Source organism: Nycticebus coucang, chromosome 16, assembly GCF_027406575.1.
Source record: "Nycticebus coucang isolate mNycCou1 chromosome 16, mNycCou1.pri, whole genome shotgun sequence".
Classification (NCBI taxonomy): Eukaryota; Metazoa; Chordata; class Mammalia; order Primates; family Lorisidae; genus Nycticebus; species Nycticebus coucang.
This window is the reverse complement of record NC_069795.1, coordinates 74,612,303-74,635,376: the sequence shown is the minus strand read 5'-3', so window position 1 is coordinate 74,635,376 and position 23,074 is coordinate 74,612,303. Positions and strand designations below refer to the sequence as shown.

Here is a 23,074-nt window from a genome sequence, read left to right as displayed (position 1 = left end):
GGCCAGGTGCAGTGGCTCATGCCTGCAATCCTAGTACTGTGCCAGCCCAGGTGGGTGGATTGCTGAGTTTACAGGTTCGAGACTAGCCTGAGCAAGAGTGGGAGCCTGTCTTTAAAAATAGCTGGGCATTGTGGCAGGTGCCTGTAGTCCCAGCTACTCAGGAGGCTGAGGCAAGAGAATCCCTTGAGCCCAAGAGTTTGAGGTTGCTGTGAGCTATTATGACAGGGCACACTACTGAGGGTGACAAAGTGAGACTCTGTCTCAAAAAAAGAAAGGTCTAGAGCAGTTCTGTTAGAGAAGCTATATTTCATTTTTAATTTTAAAAATGCCAGGTAAATGTTTAAAAGTAAAAAGAAATAAGTAAAATTGATTTTAAGAACATATTATATTTAGCCCAATATATCCAAGATATCATTTCAACATGTTACCAATATAAGAATGATGAATGAATGATTTCGCTTTTCATACTAAGTGTCTAGAATCCAGTGTGCATGTTTTACTTACCCACCATCTGAGAGCCACATTTCCAGTGTCCCCAGCACCAGCCAGAGCAGAGCTAGAGGAGGAGAATGGGCAATAGTAAACCTTGAACTCGTCCCTGGTGACATCCAGCCATTACCTGGCTCCTCTCAGTGACAAATTTAACTCCAACCTAGTTCCCCCAGCTTCTCAGTAAGGGGAGGTAGGAGGGAGGTAAGGGCAGCAGAGGTGAGGATGGAGGGGGGGACCTGGGTTGACCTCCCACCTCCACAAAGCCCAGGAAGACAGTCATTTATCTGGCAAAGCTTCCCCTTCTAGTTGAGTTAAGGGGTGTGGGGAGGGGTGCTTAAGGGACTAAGCCACTACCCAACCTGGCCCTGGAGGGGTTGGAGACCAGAGCCTGCATCCTCACAGCTGAGGGTCACTGGGCGGTAGAAAGTCGGGGGCTGAGCCATCACTTCTCTTTCCTTTTCCCTTTCAGAATTTCAGTTGATCCTCACCATCCTGGGCATCATTGCCGCCATTGTCATTCTCAGCATGGTGATTGCACTGATCGTCACAGTAAGGTACGTGGTGGAAGTGTCCCTCCCCTGGGTTACAAGCTATAAGCATGACACTCATAGCACAACACTGTTGTTTCCAAACACACCCAACACCCAGCCTCTCCTCCCTCCGCAATAGAAGGGAGATAAGGGGAGGCCTCCCTATTGCCGCTGACTTTTTTCCTTACCTTAATTTTCTTCTGATTATATAAGCTATGCACGATCATGGAAGAATATTGAGAAAATAGAGAAATGTGTAGAGGAGCAGAATAAAAAAATGACCCCCCCCAACTCACCACCCTGGGGCAGCTAATGTTTTGACAGATATCCTTCCAGATCTTTTTCTCTTTTATAATAATGTATGTAATTTTTTATCCTTTGTGTTTTAAAATTTTTTTATTGAAGTTCATTCTTGTGTAACAGTATAATACGACATAGCAACCATCTCCTTATGTCCTTAAAAACTAACAGTGTTTAACCCCACTGATGTTGTCAGATACAATTTTCATCAGGTCACTTCCCTGCCCAGGGCTATGCTGCAAATGGTATGAAATCAAACTCCACTGATTCCCGCTTGTGGAAAGGTTAGCTCTGCCAGGGGCTTTTTCTCAGCATGGTGCCTTAAGGTCTGTCCCCTTCATGGAGGGGGAGCAGGACTCTTTCATTTATTCAACAAATATTTAGGTATGCTAATGCTCCCCCCAGGGGTAGGGAGGTGAATGCTATTATCTTTTTTCTTTTTTTTGTTTATTATTATTTTTAATTAATTAATTTATTTATTTATTTATTATTATTTTTTTTTTGTAGAGACAGAGTCTCACTTTATGGCCCTCGGTAGAGTGCCGTGGCCTCACACAGCTCACAGCAACCTCCAACTCCTGGGCTTAAGCAATTCTCTTGCCTCAGCCTCCCAAGTAGCTGGGACTACAGGCGCCCGCTACAACGCCCAGCTATTTTTTGGTTGCAGTTTGGCCGGGGCCGGGTTTGAACCCACCACCCTCGGCATATGGGGCCGGCGCCTTACTGACTGAGCCACAGGCGCCGCCTAATTTATTTATTTTTATTGTTAAATCATAGCTGTGTACATTAGTGCAATCAAGGGGTACAATGTGTGGGTTTCATATACAATCTGAAATATTCTCATCAAACTGTTCAACGTAGCCTTCATGGCATGTACCAAGCAGGGATCCAATTTAATAAAGAGCAAGGTAGTTTTTCTAACATTTAGCATATATCATACATTTTGATAAAATAGGTATCTGCCCACAATACACATGTACTAACTCTTTCCAGAGACTTAATAAGGAAGCAAAGCTAAGAACTGAAAATGTGAGCATGATGTCTGACTGCTCTTTCTCAGAGAGAGACCCAGAACATTCCTGATTCTGGATCAAGGTTGTCTCTTTTCTTTTCTTTTTTTTGAGACAGAGTCTCACTTTGTCGCCCTCGGTAGAGTACTGTGCCATCATAGCTCACAGCAACCTCAAACTCTTGGGCTCAAGGCAGTCTCTTGCCTCAGCTTCCCAAGTAGCTGGGACTACAGGCGCCCGCCACAACACCTGGCTATTTTTTTCGAGATGAGGTATCAGTCTGGCTCAGGCTGGTCTCGAACCCATGAGCTCAGGCAATCCACTCACTTGGCCTCCCAATGTCTCCTCTTAGGCAGATTAGCTGTCTTGGGTTTTCGGGGTCCTCAAGAGTTGTTACTGGACTTGTGACCCTGTGACAGCCTTGTACCCAGTTCCTCTTCCTGCTGCAGAGCCACATTTACTCTTAGCCCAGCTACAGATTCGTGATTCTAGGGAACACACCAAAATTATAATTTTCTCACCCATTGCAAAAGAAAGGGAAGCCTCTCCTCAACCCCCATGGACAAGGGTTTTGTTAAAGGACAGGAACTCTGCTGTGGGAGGAGTGAGGCACAGGGGACTCTCCCTGGAGTGTCCCTGTGGGTATCATAGAAGCAGCCAGCCCCACTCCCCCTCCCTAGGTCCAGGACACTAAGGAGCAGGACCAGGATTGGGGGTGAGGAAGGAAGGAAGGATCCCCAGCAGAGGTATTTGGGGGCAGATGCATCCCTCACCTAAAAGTACTTCCATTTGGTTTGAATATTTACATCTGAGATCTTTTTTTTTTTTTGAGACAAGAGTCTCACTTTGTCGCCCTCAGTAGAGTGCTGTAGCATCACAGCTCACGGCAACCTCGAACTCTTGGGCTTAAGCTATTCTCTTGCCTCAGCCTCCTAAGTAGCTGGGACTAGAGGCACCCACCACAACACCCAGCTATTTTGAGATATGGGGTAGGTCTTGCTCTGGCTCAGGCTGGTCTTGAACTCCTGAGTTCAGGCAATCCACCCACCTCGGCCTCCCAGAGTGCTAGGATTACAGGCGTGAGCCACCGCACCTGGCCTCTACACTTGAAGTCCTTAAGGGGCTGCGGGAATCCCAGGAAGTCCTATTTCTGTTTCCAAGACCTTTATACCTTGAACTTATTTTACTCGGTGAGGTGATTCTATAGACGCTGACTTTGCTTAGATGAAAAACTGTACCACAAGTCTCTTCTCACTTTGACTTCTATTATCACTTATTAAATCATTGAAAAGCACATCTAAAGATAATAACATGTTTAGCAAAATATGAATGGGTCCAGTGGATTGAGATGGTAGTGTTGGAGCAGCATTAACATCCTGGAGCTCTTGTCATTACCTGGAGCTCTTGAGGACACTGTCCTTAAACTCAGTCAATCACCATTGAACAGAATAATGAATAAAGTATTATGGGTAGTGGGGTGTCAGATCTGCAACTTGTAATTGGTTCAGAAATGTTACTATTCCAAAAATTTAAAAGTTTTTTTAAAAACATTAACATTTACTTCAAGGAACTTTCTGCCTAACTCCTATTACTGATTACAGATCAAGGAACAAAGAGAAGAATATTGAAGAACAGAACTTAATCGAGGAAGACTTTCAAAATCTGAGACTGCAACAGACCGGCTTCAGCAATCCAGGAGCAGACAGGAGCATCTTCCCTAAAGTCAAGATAGCAGCTTCCAAAGACACCCAAACACAAAATCCCTATGTACACCAGGGAAACCTACCCGGCCCTGACTATTAGGTGAGTCCCTGGGCTTTCTGCTTGTCAAGTAAAATGCCCCAGGGCAGAGTGGGACTTGGCTATTGTATCTTCAATGCAAGGCAGCGGCACAGACATTCTTTTTTCTTTCTTCATTTCCTTCCCTCCGTCCCTTTATCACTCCCTCCCTTCCTTCCTTCCGCTCTCTTTTCCTTTCTGTCTTCCTTTCTCCCTCTCTCCCTTTCTTTCTTTTCTTCCTTCCTTCCTTCCTTTTTTTTTTTTTTTGTAGAGACAGAGTCTCACTATACCCGCCTCGGGTAGAGTGCCGTGGCCTCACACGGCTCACAGCAACCTCTAACTCTTGGGCTTACGCGATTCTCTTGCCTCAGCCTCCCGAGCAGCTGGGACTACAGGCGCCCGCCACAACGCCCGGCTATTTTTTTTGTTGTTGTTGCAGTTTGGCTGGGGCTGGGTTTGAACACGCCACCCCTCGGCAGGCATATGGGGCCCGCGCCCTACTCACTGAGCCACAGGCGCTGCCCTTTTTTTTTTGTTTGTTTCTTTTTGGGAGACAGTCTCACTTTGTCACTCTCAGTAGAGTGCTGTGGCATCCTAGCTCAAGCAACCTCAAACTCTTGGGCTCAAGTGATTCTCTTGCCTCAGCCTCCCAAGTACCTGGGGACTACAGGCACCTGCCACAATGCCCAGCTATTTTTAGAGATGAGGTCTCACTCTGGCTCAGGTTGGTCTTGAACCCATGAGCTCAGGCAATCCACCCACCTCAGCCTCCCAGAGTGCTGGGATTACAGGTGTAAGTCACTGAGCCTTTTTCTTTCTTTTCTTTTCTTTTCTTTTCCTTCCTTCCTTCACTTCCTTCCTTTTTTCCCTCCTTCCTTTCTCTTTTGTTCTTTCTTTTCTTTTTCTCTCTCTTTCTTTCTTCTTCCCTTCACTTTCGTTTCTGTTTTCTTTCTTTCATTTTTTCTTTGGAGAAAGAACAAGGAGGAAGCTCCTGCTATAAATAGCCACTTGGTTCCTATCCATGTATGTGACTGATGTGTAGACGCATCACTTTATTTCTCTGGTTTTCTATTTTCTCATCTGTTAAAAAAAAGAGCAGCTTCATTTAGATGCCCTTAAGTTCCCTTTAGATCATCAAGTTCTATGGATATGACTCCAGGGATTGTGATGACACTTCTCAGGCTGTCTAAGGACCTGGTCCTGGGGCAGGCACAGGGAAGGGGGGTGTGTGAATATGAACACAGCACTGTGGGACCTTTCCCTCTAGGCTGTGCAAAGGCAACTTTCTCCTTCCCCTCATTGCCAGATTTCAAGGAAACTTCATTCATTTCTAAGAGATAAGTCGAGGTAGGCTGGTAATTATTTATTTATTTCCCTTGGGATAACTTTTGAGAATAGGTTGTACTGCTTAGTGTGATTTGAATAAAATGTTGAAAGGAGAAAGCTGTAATCCACTCTGGGAGAGCAGAGTGACAAGGCAACCAAGATGGAAAGAAAGAAGGTGGTGATGAAAGAGGAGGAAGGGCCGGGAAAGAGACACAGAACAGAAGAGAGGTGAGGAGAGAAATGATAGGAAGAAAAGAGAGAAAGTTAAAAGACAAATAATGTTAATTAATGGTAATAATTGATCAATCTTAATTTTCTCATATGCTTCTGCTGGAGTATTTTTTCAAAGAGTCTCATCTCTCACTTTCTTTCTGTCTAGAATGGCAAAAATCTGGACCCTTCCATGGCCCCTAACCTACAAGCTATTATCTTGAGTATTCAGAAAAACTGATGGAGAAGTGAGCCCTGGTGAAACTCTGGCGTCCGACAGCTGCCAGCCTCTCCAAATGGAAGTTGTGAATGTTTGCGTGCTTGCTAAATAAGTATCTGTGAAATTAATGCACATCAATGCTATTCGCAATTATAAGATACTTGATTTTCTCCAGTCAGTATAAAATACTGACCATGGTTGGGTTTATTTTATTTTATTTTTGAGACAGAGTTTCACTGTGTTGCCCTCGGTAGAGTGGCGTGGCATCACAGCTCACATCAACCTCAAACTCCTGAGCTTAAGTGATTCTCTTGCCTCAGCCTCCCAAGTAGCTGAGACTCCAGGCACCTGCCACAATGCCCGGCTATTTTTTGGTTGCAGTTGTCTTTGTTGTTTAGCAGACCCGGGCTGGGCTTGAACCTGCCACCCTTGGTGTATGTGGCTGGTGCCCTACTCACTGAGCTATGGGCACTGAGCCCATGGTTGTTTTTTTTTTTTTTTTTCCTGGTAGGGCAACAATAGCCACTCCCAACCTCAAAGGAAGCTTTCCAGTGCATTCTCTCCTAGGAGAATATAGCTATTGAGGAGATAGGCTACAGATCAGTGACCTAATTCTCTGGGGAAACTCTTCAGCTGTGGAAGTGACCTAATTCTCTGGGGAGACTTATACATCAGTTGTGGAGCTCTCAGGGGATGAGAAGAGGTACCATCTTTTAAGGTTCTTGGGTTCACTCTCTGATGAGTTAAAACAGGAATACTACTTCTGTCCCTCCAATGCAGGAAGTCTTTGAACCTGCCCGCACCCCAAGAAGACAGGAACAAGCCATGTTTCTCAGCTTTTCCAGGAGTGACTGGAATCCAGGAACTTTTTGATGCTAACTAGAAGACCTGGATGAGAAATGTCCACAATGGTGGTGGGGGGCAGGGGGCGTTGCATGCTAGAGTTTTCAAAATGCTAGTAAGTAGAAGGGGTAGGGAGAAAAACACGTGGCCGGGTGGGAGGAAGAGAAGAAAAGGCAGCTGGGCTGGGAGAGTGAATAAAGAAGGGGCTAGAGGCCCCTGGGAGGCCCCTTCTTCCTCGGCTCCCCCTCCTCAGTGAGCAGATGGGCACTTCCTCTAATTCACGCCCTTCCCAAGACTGAGTCTAGGAACAAGTGTACAAACAAAAGACCCAGAAATAAGAGCTTTAGGTCACTTTGAAATTGCTGACATTTTGTTTGGTTGAAGGTGAAAGAAGGAGCTTGTGCTCAGGAGTCTGGATGTCCAGCTCTGGGATGTGGGTCCCAGAGATTCTTCTCTGGGGCTACAGCCCTCCCTGGTAACAGGGTCTTAGCTGTGGCCACAACACCCCCCACCCCAAGAAAGGGGCAACCACATCCAGCACAGGATTTTTTTTTAATGTTAATAGTGTCTTTCTTTATGTTTAATGTCTGGTCCGCTTGCAAGTTATTTTCATTTGTTATTATTATTTGTTCTGTTAACTGTGAAGGTGATGCAGTAAAGTGTCTTTGGTTGATGTCTCCTTTCTTGTGGTTGAGGCTTTGGATGATGCACACAGCAGGGAGTGTTAATAACAAACATGACACACAGAGAACCAGGGAGATTGACGTTTGCTGGCTTCGTTAAGGGCTATAGGATTACCCAAGACAGGATGTTGACACATAGTAGGCATTTCAGGTTGCTCTCCCCTTGCACATCCCCCTCCTCCTCCCCCTCCCCACCATGATGGAACGGCCAAATATTTGGGGTAGGACTGATCCTACTCCCAGCTCCTGGGGTTGGTCCAGGTTAGGTTTGGCCAATCAGTGGAATTCCATTCCTCCTCGCCACGGTAATTGACTTAAGAATTAGTGCCAATGAGGGCGGCGCCTGTGGCTCAGTGAGTAGGGCGCCGGCCCCATATACCGAGGGTGGTGGGTTCAAACCCAATCCCAGCCAAAAAAAAAAAAAAAAGAATTAGTGCCAATGAATGATACAATTGAAATAAAGCTAAACTTTGGTAGGTATCATAGAGGAGAATAAACACTTTCTTCTTCTGGAAAGTGGGCTTGAAGATATGAAGTCTTGAACTGCTTCCATTTTGCTGAAGACAAAACTGATCCATAGAGAAAGGAAGAGCTGAGAGAACTGCAGGAAATGGAGCCAGAGCCTTGATCAAACCACACCTGAAACCTCTGTGATAAAGCCAGTTTGAATAGTTCTTTCCTATTATTTGTAGCTAAAAACATCTTCACTGGCACCACTTATGTTTACCCTTGTATTCCCATGACTAAATGGTAAATGAAATAGAGGAAACACATTCTTATGAGTTATGAAAGCCCATAGGAAAGACATTAGTCATCAGCCAGTAAGTTAACAGCAGCAGAGTTAATAAAGACAGAACTTAAAATTGGCTGACCATGGTAACTTGTCATCACAGACTTTATTTTGACCTGAATATTACCCCCTTTACATTTAAAAATGGTTCTGTATCCAGTACTAGCAGTAGACCATCTGAACTTCATTTCTAATGAGCCACTTCTCCCTGAAAGCCCTCTGAACCAGAGCATGCCAATTCCTGTCACTTCTCAAAGATCCTGAGCTATAAAAATTCTGGGCTTCCTGGGCCATTCTTCAGAGCTGTTTATTGCTATTGTTTGAATAAAAATGTTCTAGGCTGGGTGCATGGCTCATGCCTATAATATGAGCATTTGGGGAGGCTGAGGCAGCCTGGGCAAGACAATGAGACTCCTATCTCTACAAAACAATTTAAAAAATTAGCTGGAGGAGGCCTGGCATGGTGGCTCATGCCTGTAATTATAACACTCTCGGAGGCCGAGGTGGGCGGATTGTCTGAGCTCAGAAGTTCAAGACCAGCCTGAGCAAGAGTTTTTCTAAAAATAGAAAAACTAGCCAGGCCTAGTGGCACATGCCTGTACTCCCAGCTACTCGGGAGGCTGAGGCAAGAGGATGGCTTGAACACGGGAGTTTGAGGTTGTTATGAGCTATGATGCCATGATACTCTACTCAAGGTGACAGAGTGAGACTCTGCCTCAAAAAAAAAGAAAAGAAAATTAGACAGAGGTGGTGGCATGTGCCTATAGTCCTAGCTAGTTGGGAGGCTGAGACAGGAGAATCACTTGAGCCCAGGAGTCTGAGGCTGTAGCGAGCTATGATCACATTACTGCCCTCCAGCCTGGGTGACAGAGTGAGATCCAATGTCTAAACCTTTTTTAAAAATGTTTTAAACATGTCTACGTATAATATTTATGAAACAGGTTTTGCATTCAAGGTTGCTTTTGATTCTTATGTAATACAGCCTATAATTCATTTGTTTTTGCTCACTGGTACCTTTGCAAAGATATTCTATTCACAGAAAAGAGCCAAACTCCTTGTAGCTTATCACTGCTGGTCTTCCAGTGACTGCTACTAAGCATTCTGGCTTTGTCTCATGCACCCCTCCCAACAGGGCATTAACACTTCGACCATACCTGCTGCTTCCTGAACATATGACCTCTTTATACCCCCATTCTGTGGCTCATGCTCCTCCCACTCCCCAGAATGCCCCTTTCCTTTAATTGCTTAATGTCTTAGTCTGTTCTGCTGCTACAGCAAACTATAATAGACCAGGTGGCTTACAAACAACAGAATTGTATTTGGAGTCTGAGAAGTCCAAGGTCAAGCTCTAGATCAGGCGTCCTCGAACTGCGGCCCGTGGGCCACATGAAGCGGTGTGAATTGTATTTGTTCCCATTTTGTTTTTTACTTCAAAATAAGATATGTGCAGTGTGCATAGGAATTTGTTCATAGTTTTCTTTTTTAAACTATAGTCCAGCCCTCCAACTGTCTGAGGGACAGTGAATTGGCCCCTTGTTTAAAAAGTTTGAGGACGTCTGCAATGTTTTTCAACCTTTTTTTATCTTATAGCACACTCAAACCTATATTTAAATTATCTTGATCAATAAAAAGAGTAAAAAAAGAATCTACTTTCTGTGCTTTGAATTTCTTTCAAAAATAATGATTTTTAAAACTTTTTGCAGCACTTCTAAGATCCTCTCCTGTCACACTGGCTGAAAATCACAGCTCTGCATGCCTGGTGAGGGCATGCTTGCTCAGGAATGACTGTCTTCTCACTGTAACCTCACATGTTGGAGGGAGTAAGGCATTGCCATGAGCCTCTTTTATAAGGGCATTAATCTCATCCATGAAGGCTCCACCTTCATGACCTAATCACCTCCCAAAGGCCTTACCTCTTAATAGTTTAATGCCAGTGTTAGGATTTAATACGTGAGTTTGGGGGGACCCAAACATTTAGACCATAGCACCTAATCCATTCCTCCATCTGTCTAGATTAGCTAAATCATCATTTCCTCCGGCCAGCTTTTCCTAATGCTGCCCTTCTCCCGTCAGCACTCCCAAGATGTATTGCCTCCCAGGTCCCAACCTGTAACCAGCTCCCCTAGGGAAGAGGTTTTGTGGGTCAGTCTGTTTCCTTTTCACCCAGCACAATGCCTGACATAAAATATGAATGAAATAATTGTGAAACAGGAGTATAAAACAGGACTCTTGGGCGGCGCCTGTGGCTCAGTGAGTAGGGCGCTGGCCCCATATGCCAAGGGTGGCAGGTTCAAACCTGGCCCCGGCAAACTGCAACAAAAACAAAAATAGCCGGGCGTTGTGGTGGGTGCCTGTAGTCCCTGCTACTCGGGAGGCTGAGGCAAGAGAATCGCCTAAGTCCAGGAGTTGGAGGTTGCTGTGAGCTGTGATGCCACGGCACTCTACTGAGGGCCATAAAGTGAGACTCTGTCTCTACAAAAAATAAATAAATAAATAAATAAAACAGGACTCTTCAAGCTGGGTCTTGAAGAATATGTTCATTGTCATGATTGTGGCGATGTTTCATCAAGACTTACCAAACTGTACACTTTATAAAAGTACAGTTTACCATATGTCAATTATACCTTAATAAAGCTGAGGTTTTTAAGTGGGGAGTAGATATGTAGAGGCATGTCCAGCCTTGGGGGTGGCAGCCTATTGGTGCAGCCCTACCACAGCACAGAGACAGGACAGGAAGTCACACCAGTGTTCTGCTGGATCTCTGCATTACACAGAAGGTTCTCAGAGGTCAGCTTTGGGTGAAACCGCTGGGGATGGGCCGCTGCTCAACAGCAAAGAGTCTCAGCAGCAGGCTGGAATCCTCCCAGAGCAGAGCATCCGTCAGGAGCAGGGCAGGCCTGAGCCCGCTCCCAGGTGATCCCTTAAGTCAGGGAGTTGGGGACCACGCTTCAGATCACTGGCTCAGCGCCTTCTGGTCCAGTCCCCACATCACGTCATTTCCACTCCTTGCCCAGAAAGAGTCTAGAACCAGCAGTGGGCTCCTAGCCTCTTTATAGAGAAAGCGATCACGCATCCAGGTGGCATCAATGCCAAAGTCGCTGGAAACTTCAGTTTGCAATAAACATTCTGGTAAAATATCTTTGTTATAATGTGATTTTTTGGTCTTCTGGGTATAAACCTAGTAGAGGAATTATAGGATTGAATGGCAGATCTATTTTTAGATCTCTAAGTGTTCTCCAAACATCTTTCCAAAAGGAATGTATTAATTTGCATTCCCACCAGCAGTGTTGAAGTGTTCCCTTTTCTCCACATCCACGCCAACATCTCTGGTCTTGGGATTTTGTGATAGGGGCTAATCTTACTGGAGTTAGATGATATCTCAAACTAGTTTTGATTTGCATTTCTCTGATGATTATGGATGATGAGCATTTTTTCATATGTCTGTAGGCCGTGCGCCTGTCTTCTATTGTAGCCCAATTCATAATTGCTAAGTCATGGAAAAAGCCCAAGTGCCCATCGATCAACGAATGGATTAATAAATTGTGGCATATGTACACCATGGAATATTATGCAGCCTTTAAGAAAGATGGAGACTTTACCTCTTTCATGTTTACATGGATGGAGCTGGAACATATTCTTCTTAGTAAAGTATCTCAAGAATGGAAGAAAAAGTATCCAATGTACTCAGCCCTACTATGAAACTAATTTATGGCTTTCATATGAAGGCTATAACCCAGTTATAAACTAAGAATATGGGGAAGGGGGAGAGGGAGGGGAGGGAGGGGGGAGGACGAGTGGAGGGAGGGATTACACCTGCGGTGCATCTTACAAGGGTACATGTGAAACTTAGTAAATGTAGAATATAACTGTCTTAACACCATAACTAAGAAAATGCCGGGCGGCGCCTGTGGCTCAGTGGGTAAGGCGCCAGCTCCATGTACGGAGGGTGGCGGGTTCAAACCCGGCCCGGCCAAACTGCAACCAAAAAATAGCCGGGCGTTGTGGCGGGCGCCTGTAGTCCCAGCTACTCGGGAGGCTGAGGCAAGAGAATCGCGTAAGCCCAGGAGTTGGAGGTTGCTGTGAGCTGTGTGAGGCCACGGCACTCTACCCAGGGCCGTAAAGTGAGACTCTGTCTCTACAAAAAAAAAAAAGAAGGCTATGCTAACCAGTGTGATGAAAATGTGTCTATAAAACCAGTGTATGGTGCCCCATGATCGCATTAATGTATACAGCTATGATCTAATTTAAAAAAAAAAAAAAAGAAACTTCAGTTTGGGGGCGCAGTTTTGCCCTGAACCACCCCCGCCCGCTCACCTCTTCCTAGCTGCGGGGCAAATTCCACGAGCAGCAGGTGGCGCTGTCGCCTAAGCCTCTCAACTTCCGGTGGGGCAGCTCTTCAAAAGGCTTGCGTGGAATCCTCCGTTTTTAAGGCACCGATTCTAAATAATTTCTCCCTTGACTTCTCCTTGATGTCTTTTTGTGTGTGTGTGTGTGTGTGTGTGTGTGTGTGTGTGTGTGTGTGTGTGTGTGTGTGTGTGTGTGTGTGTGTGTGTGTGTGTGTGTGTGTGTGTGTGTGTGTGTGTGTGTGTGTGTGTGTGTGTGTGACTGGCGCCCTACTCCTTGAGCCACAGGCGCCATCCACTCCTTGATGTATTTAGTCTTTGCTCTCGTGCCAGAGAAAGACGAATGTTACGCAGCTCCTGAGTAGAAATATTTGCATCAATTTTTTACGGGACTGTTAGAGATCGCACAATGTCTCCTTTGTTGATCTTCTAATACAGAAGCATAAGTAATGTTAATGCCATATTAATGGTGCATAAAATTTAGTATAATAATCAACGTTGTATTTAGTAGTAATAAAAATAAAAAAAAAAAAGGACTTAAATCCATTTTCACTGAAAAATTCTTCAGTTAAGAAAATAAAACCGGGCGGTGAGTAGGGCGCTGGCCCCATATATGGAGGGTGGCTGGTTCGAACCCGCCCTGGCCAAACTGCAACAAAAAATAGCCAGGCATTGTGGTGGGCGCCTGTAGTCTCAGCTACTTGGGAGGCTGAGGCAAGAGAATCACCTAAGCCCAAGAGCTGGAGGTTGCTGTGAGCTGTGACGCCACAGCATTCACGGAGAGTGACAGAATAAGACTGTCTCTGTTGAAAAAAAAAAAGAAGAAAGAAAAGAAAAGAAAACCAAAATGTCACCAATGGTAGGTTTCTATTTTTGGTCAACTTTTATGATGCAAGCAGGATCAGGCTGGGTTCCCTGGGAGTTCTCTGAGAAGTTTGCTTTGCTATTAATTGATAATCCACAGTGCAAAAAGCAAGGTTGGAAAAATGAGGCTGGGGAGCACCCTAGAGGACATATTTTCCTCAACCTCAGGCTGTGAAATATGGTTTTTTGGGGGTTTTTTTGTGGGTTTTGGCCAGGGCTGGGTTTGTACCCACCACCTACGGCATATGGGACCGGCACCCTATTCCTTGAGCTAAGGGGCTGCCAGTATGGTTTTTTTTTTTATTCAAAGGCAGAAGCCTGGAGGAAGCCATCAAAGCCCTCCTAATTTCTGCAGGCCTAGTAGTATATTTTCTGAGCCCAAAATCATGACATGTGGACCCATAAGGGAATTCTCTGCTGCTTCCAGATGAATGAACCAAATTTGAAAAACCAAATATTACAGAGTGCTCACAATATGCTAGGCATAATTCTTGTGCCTCACATATATTAACCCCTTTAGTGATCATGATAATTATGAAGCGGGTACCATTATTATCTCTGATCAATATTTGGGGTAATAGACGTGAGTAACTAGTCCAAAGTCACATCACTAGTAAGTGATATGGCCAGGATGTGAGCCCAGGCAGTCTGACTCCAGAGCTTACCTCTCTGTCATTCAATGCCAAAATATTAACATATTAAGATGTTTCAATGGTCAGTAGGGACAATGAGACATATACAGTAGAACAGTAAAACGTCTGTAAGGTGACCACCCAAGGGACTGTAACAAATTGGTCAACATATGGAAATGGTCAACATAAGGAACTAGGCCCACTGTACTAATAAGTACATATGGTGCATGTCCAGTCTATGAAAATTAGGTCCACTTAAGCAGGTGATCAACGTAGGGAGGTAGTCAACTATGGAGGTTCTAGTATATTTGAAACCAAGAGTGTCCTGTATTTACTCAGCCTTGATGCCAGATGCAAATAGAATGGTGGCTGAAACACAGGGTTCATCTTTCTGGGCCTCACAGGTTAATGGCCTTTATCACCAAAAAGGAAAAATTCTTTCTTCACTTATGTCATTGTTCAAATTTCATCAAACATTCTCTCCAGTAAAGTAACTCGTCTAAAATTGTCGCAATATGCCTGCTGCTTCTCACTTATTACTCAAGGTATGGCTTCCCTCCTGGTCTGGGGGACCCTCTAAGCTTCTCTCTCTCTCTCTCTCTCTCTAATGTGAAGGCTGTCCATTTTCTAATCAGCTGTGGTGTCCTACCCTTATGTGGTGTTAAGAGGAATCTTTGAAGCTTCTGTCCTTTTGGTGGCAACAATAACCTGACTGGGTCCCAGCTAAGGATGAATGCCCCATTAGATGACATTGAATGCCCCACACAGCCTTCGCACTACCTTTATCTGCCAGCCTCTTTACAGAACCTGATGTTGCCCAAGGGAAAATCTACTGTCTTATTTCTCTGCTATATAGAAAAGCCTCAACAAAATTTATCGCATGCGAGAATGAAGGCCCTACTTTAATGAAGTGACATTCTAGAGCAAAGAATGGCCTGGAATATGGAAGCAAATCAATAGAATTAAAGCTAAGAGAAAACATCTCTTAGCCCCAAGTCACGGTCTTTACCATTTTCTTGAAAGGGGATTACTTATGTAATACCCTCTAAAACAGTGGTTCTCAACCTTCCTAATGCTGTGATGTATTTTCATTGTATTTTTTTATTTTTATTTTTATCTTATTTTATTTTATTTTTTTCCACTAGACATTTTCATTGTAACAAAGGGGTTGCGACCCACAGTTTGAGAACTGCTGCTATAAACAGTACATAATTCTCAATTCATAAGAGCTTTTGCCATGTTTAATCTTTTACATTTAAATTAATCTTTTACATTTTTCTGTTATTATTCACAGTGTCAAGTTTAAAAAAAAAATAAACTGAGCTCAATGTGTCAATACAAATAGACTCTTGGAGTCTATGGTCCCCACCTGAATGTTATAATCAAGTGATGTCTATTCTGTTCATATATCTTCTTGATGAGCTCTGGCTCCCCTCAAGGCTTTGATTCAGGCTCCTTCCAGTTGTGTTTTCAAGGTCACTACTCTGCATCAATTTCAATAGAAAGGAAAAGGGCCTAGAGAATCTCATAAGGGAGATTTGTAGGGGTCAGGTCTGTTATTAATGAACCTCGTTTTCTTCCATATTACACTGGTTTAGAACTCAGTCACTTACTCACAGCCAACACACCCAGGAGGCTGAGAAATATAAAAGAGCTACTTGTCCGTGAAGATAAGGAGTGGGTGCTTTGTGAATAGGCATCTACTCCCTGATCCTCTCCCTTCCTTCACCTTACAAAACGGCCTCGTCCTTCAAGACTCAGCATAAACATCACTATTCTATCCCTAACCCTAGAATAGTAGCTGGAGCATGGCATACACTCAGTAAATATTTGTCAAATAAATAAATCATTCCACAGATACTTTGTTACGTGCTTGCTCTCCAGGAGTTGAGAATTAAGTCAGAGACAACCATACTGTCAGGAAATAACTTCAACCTCAACTCTTCTAGGCAAAGACCAAGTTCTTTTTTTTTTTTTTTTTGTGGTTTTTGGCCGGGGCTGGGTTTGAACCCGCCACCTCCGGCATAGGGGACCCGTGCCCTACTCCTTGAGCCACAGGCGCCGCCCAAAGACCAAGTTCTTTAAGAACATGAAGAAAAAACACATTCTGTCAGTGGTAGTTCTGGAAGCCTTCACAAAGGACAAAATATTTGAACTTGGTATCAAAAGACAAGTAAGAGTTTACCAGTCAGAAAAGACCAGGGTAGGGTCTTTTATGGAGAAGAAACACAACTTGCAAAGGTGACAATGTATCTGGAGGGGCCTTGTGAGTTGTACAACCAACCAATTCCTGCTCTACTGATCTTTCAGTTATACAAGGTATGTGCCCTGCCTGCTCCTTCAACAGAGGCTGACAACTCTAGTTAGGAAGACGTTTACTCAGACCCACAGAGTAACTCTCAGATGCCATATGGAGTGTCTCTGGAAGGAGAGAACGCAGCTAGCTCAAGTCATGGCTTGAGAACTCTGCCTCAGATCGGCCTTGGGCTGTCCTCAGCTGTTCTTGGAAAACAGTGATTTGGATAGCCTGGCTGGGGAGCCAGAAACTCCCACAGCTTACTACATTTTTGTCCACTGACCCAGGTTTGAAAGGCATTATGTTTGCTGTCAATAAAGATTTAATTGTGGGCTGGGCCTGGTGGCTCACACCTGTAATCCTAGCACTTGGGAAGGCTCAGGTGGGAGGATGGCTTGAGCTCAGGAGTTTGAAACCAGCCTGAAGAGTGAGATCCCATCTCTACTCAAAATTAAAAAATTAGCTGGGCATTGTGACAGGCACCTGTAGTCCTAGCTACTCTGAAAGCTGAGGCAGGATGATAGCCTGAACCCAGGAGTTTGAAGTTGCTGTGAGCTGGGCTGACACCATGGCACTCTGCTGTGAGACTGTCTCAAAGGGGTGGGGGGGGGGGGAGATTTAATTGTGGTTTAGGAATGAATGCTTTAAAGGACAGTTGTAAAACATAGATCCCCATGTAACAAAATACCTGCTGTGACCCTTGAGTGGCAACCTATATTGCATGATTTAGAAGACTAATAGTCAAAGCTGTGGCCCTAAGAAATTATCTGGGTCCAACTTCCAATTTAGGAAATACAAGACAGATGCAATTAATATTTATTGAATGCCTACTGTGTACCAGATAATATTTGCTAATTTAACCTGCATATAAACATTCTATGAAATAAACACTGATAGGGCAGTGCCTATGGCTCAGTGGGTAGGGTGCTGCCCCCAGTATAACGGAGGTGGCGGGTTCAAACCCAACCCCGGCCCAAAAAAAAAAAAATAGCCGGGCGTTCTGGCGGGCATCTGTAGTCCCAGCTACTCAGGAGGCTAAAGCAAGAGAATCACCTAAGCCCATGAGTTGGAGGTTTCTGTGAGCTGTGACGCCACAGCACTCTACTGAGGGCAATAAAGTGAGACTCTGTTTCTAAAAAAAATTAAAAAAAAATAAAATAAGAAATAAACAGATAAGCTCAACTACTAGATCGGGAAATAATATTGTACTTTAGAAAATATTAGGGTATCATATTTCTTTTAAATACACCAAATTATGTTGAGACTATATCATAGGCACACTAACGAGCAGAAATTCCATTGAAATGAGGCAGCTATGAAATACCAAAATGAACAGTAGACTTGGAGTTAGGAGATTTTGGCTTTATCAATTATTATTATTTCTCTGAGCCCCAGTGTCCAAATGGGAGAACAGGCACGTTTTATAGTGTCAAGTTGTGTGAACCATACTAAGCTAGTGGGGCACCATTTGGGGATGGGGGGGATTCTTGAATGTGGCAACTCTTTGAACTGTGTTTGTCTCTTGTGAGAAATCTGGAAACTATACCCAGAGTTACTACAAAAGATATTGGCTTGAAATGACGGAAGGGGCTATACTTGCTGATGAGCGTCTCCTCTCCTTGGACCTGAGGCAGCTGCTATGCTTGACCGAGACCAGAGCTCCCATGAGATAGATGCTTGATGCTGACTAAAGCCAAGTGTGGCCTCTGAGGGCCTCATGTGTCTGAGTGTATAGTTGAAGCTAAGAACCACCCCTAGGGGGCATTGCAAGCATCTTGTTTTATTTTATGGTCTCTGAAATCTTGCAGGGGACAGTGACCAATATCCGCAGAAGACTGGGGAAGAGGAAGTGTCCTCCTTCTGGGTTATGTGGAATGAAAAATTTGCTGTGATTGGTCATTAAATAATTGGAGTGAATTAGCTAGGGGGAACAGCCTTCAAAGAGGAGAGCTGATCATTTTCAGAGTTCACCCACAAGACAGCCCAGAAGAAGAACATGTTCAAACAGGCATTACAGCCTCCATTTAAGGGCAGTGTTCTTGAAGAAGAACAAGCTGGTATATCAGGTTATGTAAACCGGAGCCTGCTGCCAAGTGCTGAACACATTTGACATTACGTGTGCAAGTAGTAATTATAGAGCCAGCTCTGGCAGGGACCAGACCTTTTGCTTTCCAGATGCACAAACTGAGGTCCAGAACGTGGCAGGCAATTGTGTGGTTGCTCAGATGGTTGATGGCAATTAGGACTGAAACTCAGTTCTGATTCTGGGCCCAGATTTCTCATTTTCTTCCACCAGCATTTGAATATGAGGAACCATACTCTACAAAAGGGGCTGCAGCTCGTGCAAACAGGCCAGTGTTGGGGCCCAGGCTGGTTACTGCTGGCTCACCCTTGGCTTCTTGTAGACCTGGCCCTCTAAGTAGCTGCTCAGCCTCCAACCCCACACCACCCCCAAACATGCCCTTCCAAGAAAAGCAGGAGTCAAAAGCTTGTCCTGACTTTTGAAAGGCTGCTAAGCATTGTTTTAAGAACCACTGGTACACCTAAGACAAGGTAAAGAAAAGAGACAGGAAGAAAGGAGTGGAGTGGAGGTGAAAAAGAGAATTTAAAAGAAAGTGGTACTGAGGTGGCCCCAAAAGAACACTGGCTCAGCTTCCAAGAGCATTCCCACATAGCAGCCTCTTTCTTCCATCTCTAGATGTGTCCTTGCCCATGGCTGTGGTATTCAGGGCCCTCTGACATACCACTTTGTTCCTATGGATTTTCTCCCTGGGCCCCATCTGTCGGTCCTTAATTCCTAGTATTTACTCAAGACATATCTAACATGATAGATGTAAAACGTGGTGTGTATGCTTGTGTGTATTGGTATTTCTTCACTGTGCTTTTTACTGAAATAACTGGAAAAGAATGGATGCCCTTTAAGTGATGTGAGGTAACTCCAGGAAAAGAGAAACAAATTGTGATTGCTTTGTTCACGTGGAAAGGGGGCATTTACTTTTTGTTTATTTTTTGGAGACAGAGTCTCACTCTGTTGCCCTGGAGTCATAGCTCACAGCAACCTCAAACTCTTGGGTGTAAGCAATCCTCTTGCTTCAGCCTCCCAAATAGCTAAGACTACCACTGCCCACCACAATGCTCAGCTAGTTTTTTATTTTTAATAGAGATGGGGTCTTGCTCTTGCTCAGGCTGGTCTCAAACTCTTGAGTTAGCAATCCACCTGCCTCAGCCTCCCAGAGTGCTAGGATTACAGGCATGAGCCACCACAACTGGCTAGAAAGGCAGCATTTAGGGCGGCACCTGTGGCTCAGTGAGTAGGGCGCCGGCCCCATATACCGAGGGTAGTGGGTTCAAACCCAGCCCCGGCCAAACTGCAACCAAAAAAAAAAAATAAATAGCCGGGCGTTGTGGCGGGCGCCTGTAGTCCCAGCTGCTCGGGAGGCTGAGGCAAGAGAATCACGTAAGCCCAAGAGCTGGAGGTTGCTGTGAGCCGTGTGACGCCACGGCCCTCTACCGAGGGTGGTACGATGAGACTCTGTCTCTACAAAAAAAAAAAAAAAAGAAAAAGAAAGGCAGCATTTAGACAAAGACTCCCACAGAGCGTCCTCAAGGTCTAAATCCTACTGACAACTTTAAAGAAAATTTTTCTAAAAAGACAACAAGCATGCAAAATTAATTGAAAAATATCACAACCTTTACTGTCATTTTATTAGTGGATATTGTTATTAAAATATTTCAGTTCTGGTGGCGCCTGTGGCTCAGTGAGTAGGGCGCCGGCCCCATATGCCGAGGGTGGCGGGTTCAAACCCAGCCCCGGCCAAACTGCAACAAAAATATAGCCAGGCGTTGTGGCAGGCACCTGTAGTCCCAGCTGCTCGGGAGGCTGAGGCAAGAGAATCGCGTAAGCCCAAGAGTTAGAGGTTGCTGTGAGCCGTGTGACGCCATGGCACTCTACCCGAGGGCGGTACAGTGAGACTCTGTCTCTACAAAAAAAAAAAAAAAAAAAAAATATTTCAGTTCATAGAAGCTAGAGATTATACATGTCCTATGGAATACAGAATCCTAAAATATTTTTTAAACTAATCTGAAAAATTGCTCTCAGAAAGATATATTGAGTATTTTTGAAATTGTTAATTATATGGGCCGGGCAAGGTGGCTCATGCCTATAATCCTAGCATTCTGGGAGGCCAAGCAGGTGGATTACTTGAGCTCAGGAGTTCAAGACCAGCCCGAGCAAGAGGGAGACCCTGTCTCTACTAAAAATAGAAAAACCAGCTGGGTGTTATGGAGGGGGCCTATACTCCCAGCTACTTGGGAGGCTGAGGCAAGGGCATTGCTTGAACCCAGGAGTTTGAGGTTGCTGTCAGCTAGGCTAACACTACGGCACTAAACCCTGGGCAACGGCATGAGACTCTGTCTCAAAAGGAAGAAAATTTCTGTCTAGACTTGTTTGGTATTCCTTCTCTCACTGTGAAAATCCACCTGCCTCATACTTGGCATAACCACAGTGTGCGTGCTTAACCCCAAAATAAACAGGCAAAAATTAATGAGGATCTCCCATATACCAGTTAACACGCAGGAAACTGGTGTGGTCCTGGAGCCTGGAGCCTGCCTGTCTCCTGTGTTCATCCATTATCTGGACGTCACTCTTAGGTCTGTCATTGGCAGTTCATATTGGCTGTAAATGCTGAAAGGTAGAGGAGGGATCATTTTTTCCTAACAAGGACCATGGTACGCAGGGACAGAAAAACCTATGGCAGAGCATTTTCCTATAAAAAAGGAGTATAATTTGACATTTAAAAAGTTAACATTGGCTGGGCACCTGTGGCCCAAGCAGCTAAGGCATAGCCACATACACCAGAGCTGGTGGGTTCGAATCCAGCCTGGGCCTGCCAAACAACAATGACAACTGCAACCAAAAAATGGCCAGGTGTTGTGGTGGGCACCTGCAGTCCCAGCTACTTGGAAGGCTGAGGCAAGAGAATTGCTTAAGCCCAGGAGCTGGAGGATGCTGTGAGCTGTGATGCCATGGCACTCTACCCAGGGCGACAGCTTGAGGCTCTGTCTCAAAAAAATAAAAATAAATAAAAAGTTAACATTAAAGAAAATTGTATGCAGCCTGACACAGTGGCTCATGCCTGTAATCCTAGCACTCTGGGAGGCTGAGGCGGATGGATTGCCTAAGCTCACGGGTTTGAGACCAGCAAAGTCAGAGCGAGACCTCATCTCTAAAAATAGCCGGGTGCCGGGCTGTGCCTGTGGTTCAGTGAATAGGGCGCCCCATATACTGAGGGTGGTGGGTTCAAACCCGGCCCCGGCTGAACTGCAACAAAAAAATAGTTGGGCGTTGTGGTGGGCGCCTGTAATCCCAGCTACTTGGGAGGCTGAGGCAAGAGAATCGCTTAAGCCCAAGAGTTGGAGGTTGCTGTGAGCTGTGTGACGCCACTGCACTCTACCGAGGGTGGCAAAGTGAAACTCTGTCTCAAAAAAAAAAAAAAAAAAATAGCCGGGTGCCTGTTGTCCCAGCTACTTGGCAGCCTAAGGCAAGAGAATCCCTTGAGCCCGAGTTGGAGGTTGCTGTGAGCTATGACGCCACAGCACTCTACTGAGGGTGACAAAGTGAGACTCTGTCGAAAGAAAGAAAGAAAGAAAGAAAGAAAGAAAGAAAGAAAGAAAGAAAGAAAGAAAGAAAGAAAGAAAGAAAGAAAGAAAGAAAGAAAGAAAATTGTAATGCATGTATCATAAACCTATCAAACTCTACAAAAGAATTTTGTAATGCTCAGGGTCATTCATTTCTTGCACTGTGAAAAATCCCCGGCATGTCTATTAAAAGCAGAGTAAATGAAGCATATTACCCAAACAGAGGTGAATACTGCATGATTGTTGTTTTCCTCCTTTCAACTCTTTTTTCTCTGCATGTTGAATTGCAGCTGTGTAACAGTAAAATATTTTTTGCCTGGATTACACGTTGAATGCCCAATGTACAACTCACTTTGGGAGTGAGTTAGTATGTAGTTCTGAATTGTGAAATAGGGAACTTTTGACTAATCTGATTTTTAAGTGTTTTTATTGGTAAAATATACATAACATAAAATTTATCATTTTAAACCACTTTATTTATTTATTTATTCATTTATTTATTGTTGGGGATTCATTGAGGGTACAAGAAACCAGGTTACACTGATTGCATTTGTTAGGTAAAGTCCCTCTTATAATCATGTCTTGCCCCCAAAAGGTGTGTCACACACCAAGACCCCACCCCCTTCCTTCCTTCCCTCTCTCTGCTCTTCCTTTCCCCCATCCCTCCCTCCTTCTTTCTCTAATTAATTGTCACTAATTGTCCTCATATGAAAATTGAGTACATAGGATTCATGCTTCTCCATTCTTGTGATGCTTTACTAAGAATAATGTGTTCCACTTCTATCCACGTTAATACAAAGGCTGTAAAGTCTCCATTTTTTTAATGGCTGAATAATATTCCATGGTGTACATATTATTAGTGCAATATTTACCTGTTTCCAGGGCTCCATTCTCCTTCCATCTACTCCATCCTAAACACCCCAGCCAGATACTGTTTTTAAAAATCAGCACTAGGCACACGGCATCTTCCAGTTCAAACTCCTTCACTGGCTTCCATTCTTTTATAACCACTGCCTCACAAGCTGGGATGAGTTAAGAGTAGCTCTGAGGCCACAGCACTGAAAGGCCGTTGGTCCCAAGATCCACCTGGGGCAGCTTCTGCAACACCAATGTTACTGG

The 23,074-nt window shown here is 44.5% G+C and overlaps 1 protein-coding gene across 1 annotated transcript in view; it reads left to right on the top strand.

The window, feature by feature from the left end:
- The window catches only part of MUC13 (mucin 13, cell surface associated), a 28,289-nt gene extending 21,388 nt beyond the window's left edge, over positions 1 to 6,901 (top strand). Inside the window, exons 10-12 of the mRNA XM_053564410.1 lie at positions 962 to 1,046; positions 3,934 to 4,135; positions 5,817 to 6,901. Coding sequence (XP_053420385.1) covers positions 962 to 1,046; positions 3,934 to 4,135 — 287 coding nt within the window. The 3' untranslated portion in view covers positions 5,817 to 6,901. The remainder of the gene's footprint in view (positions 1 to 961; positions 1,047 to 3,933; positions 4,136 to 5,816) is intronic.
- Positions 6,902 to 23,074: the final 16,173 nt, after the last annotated feature.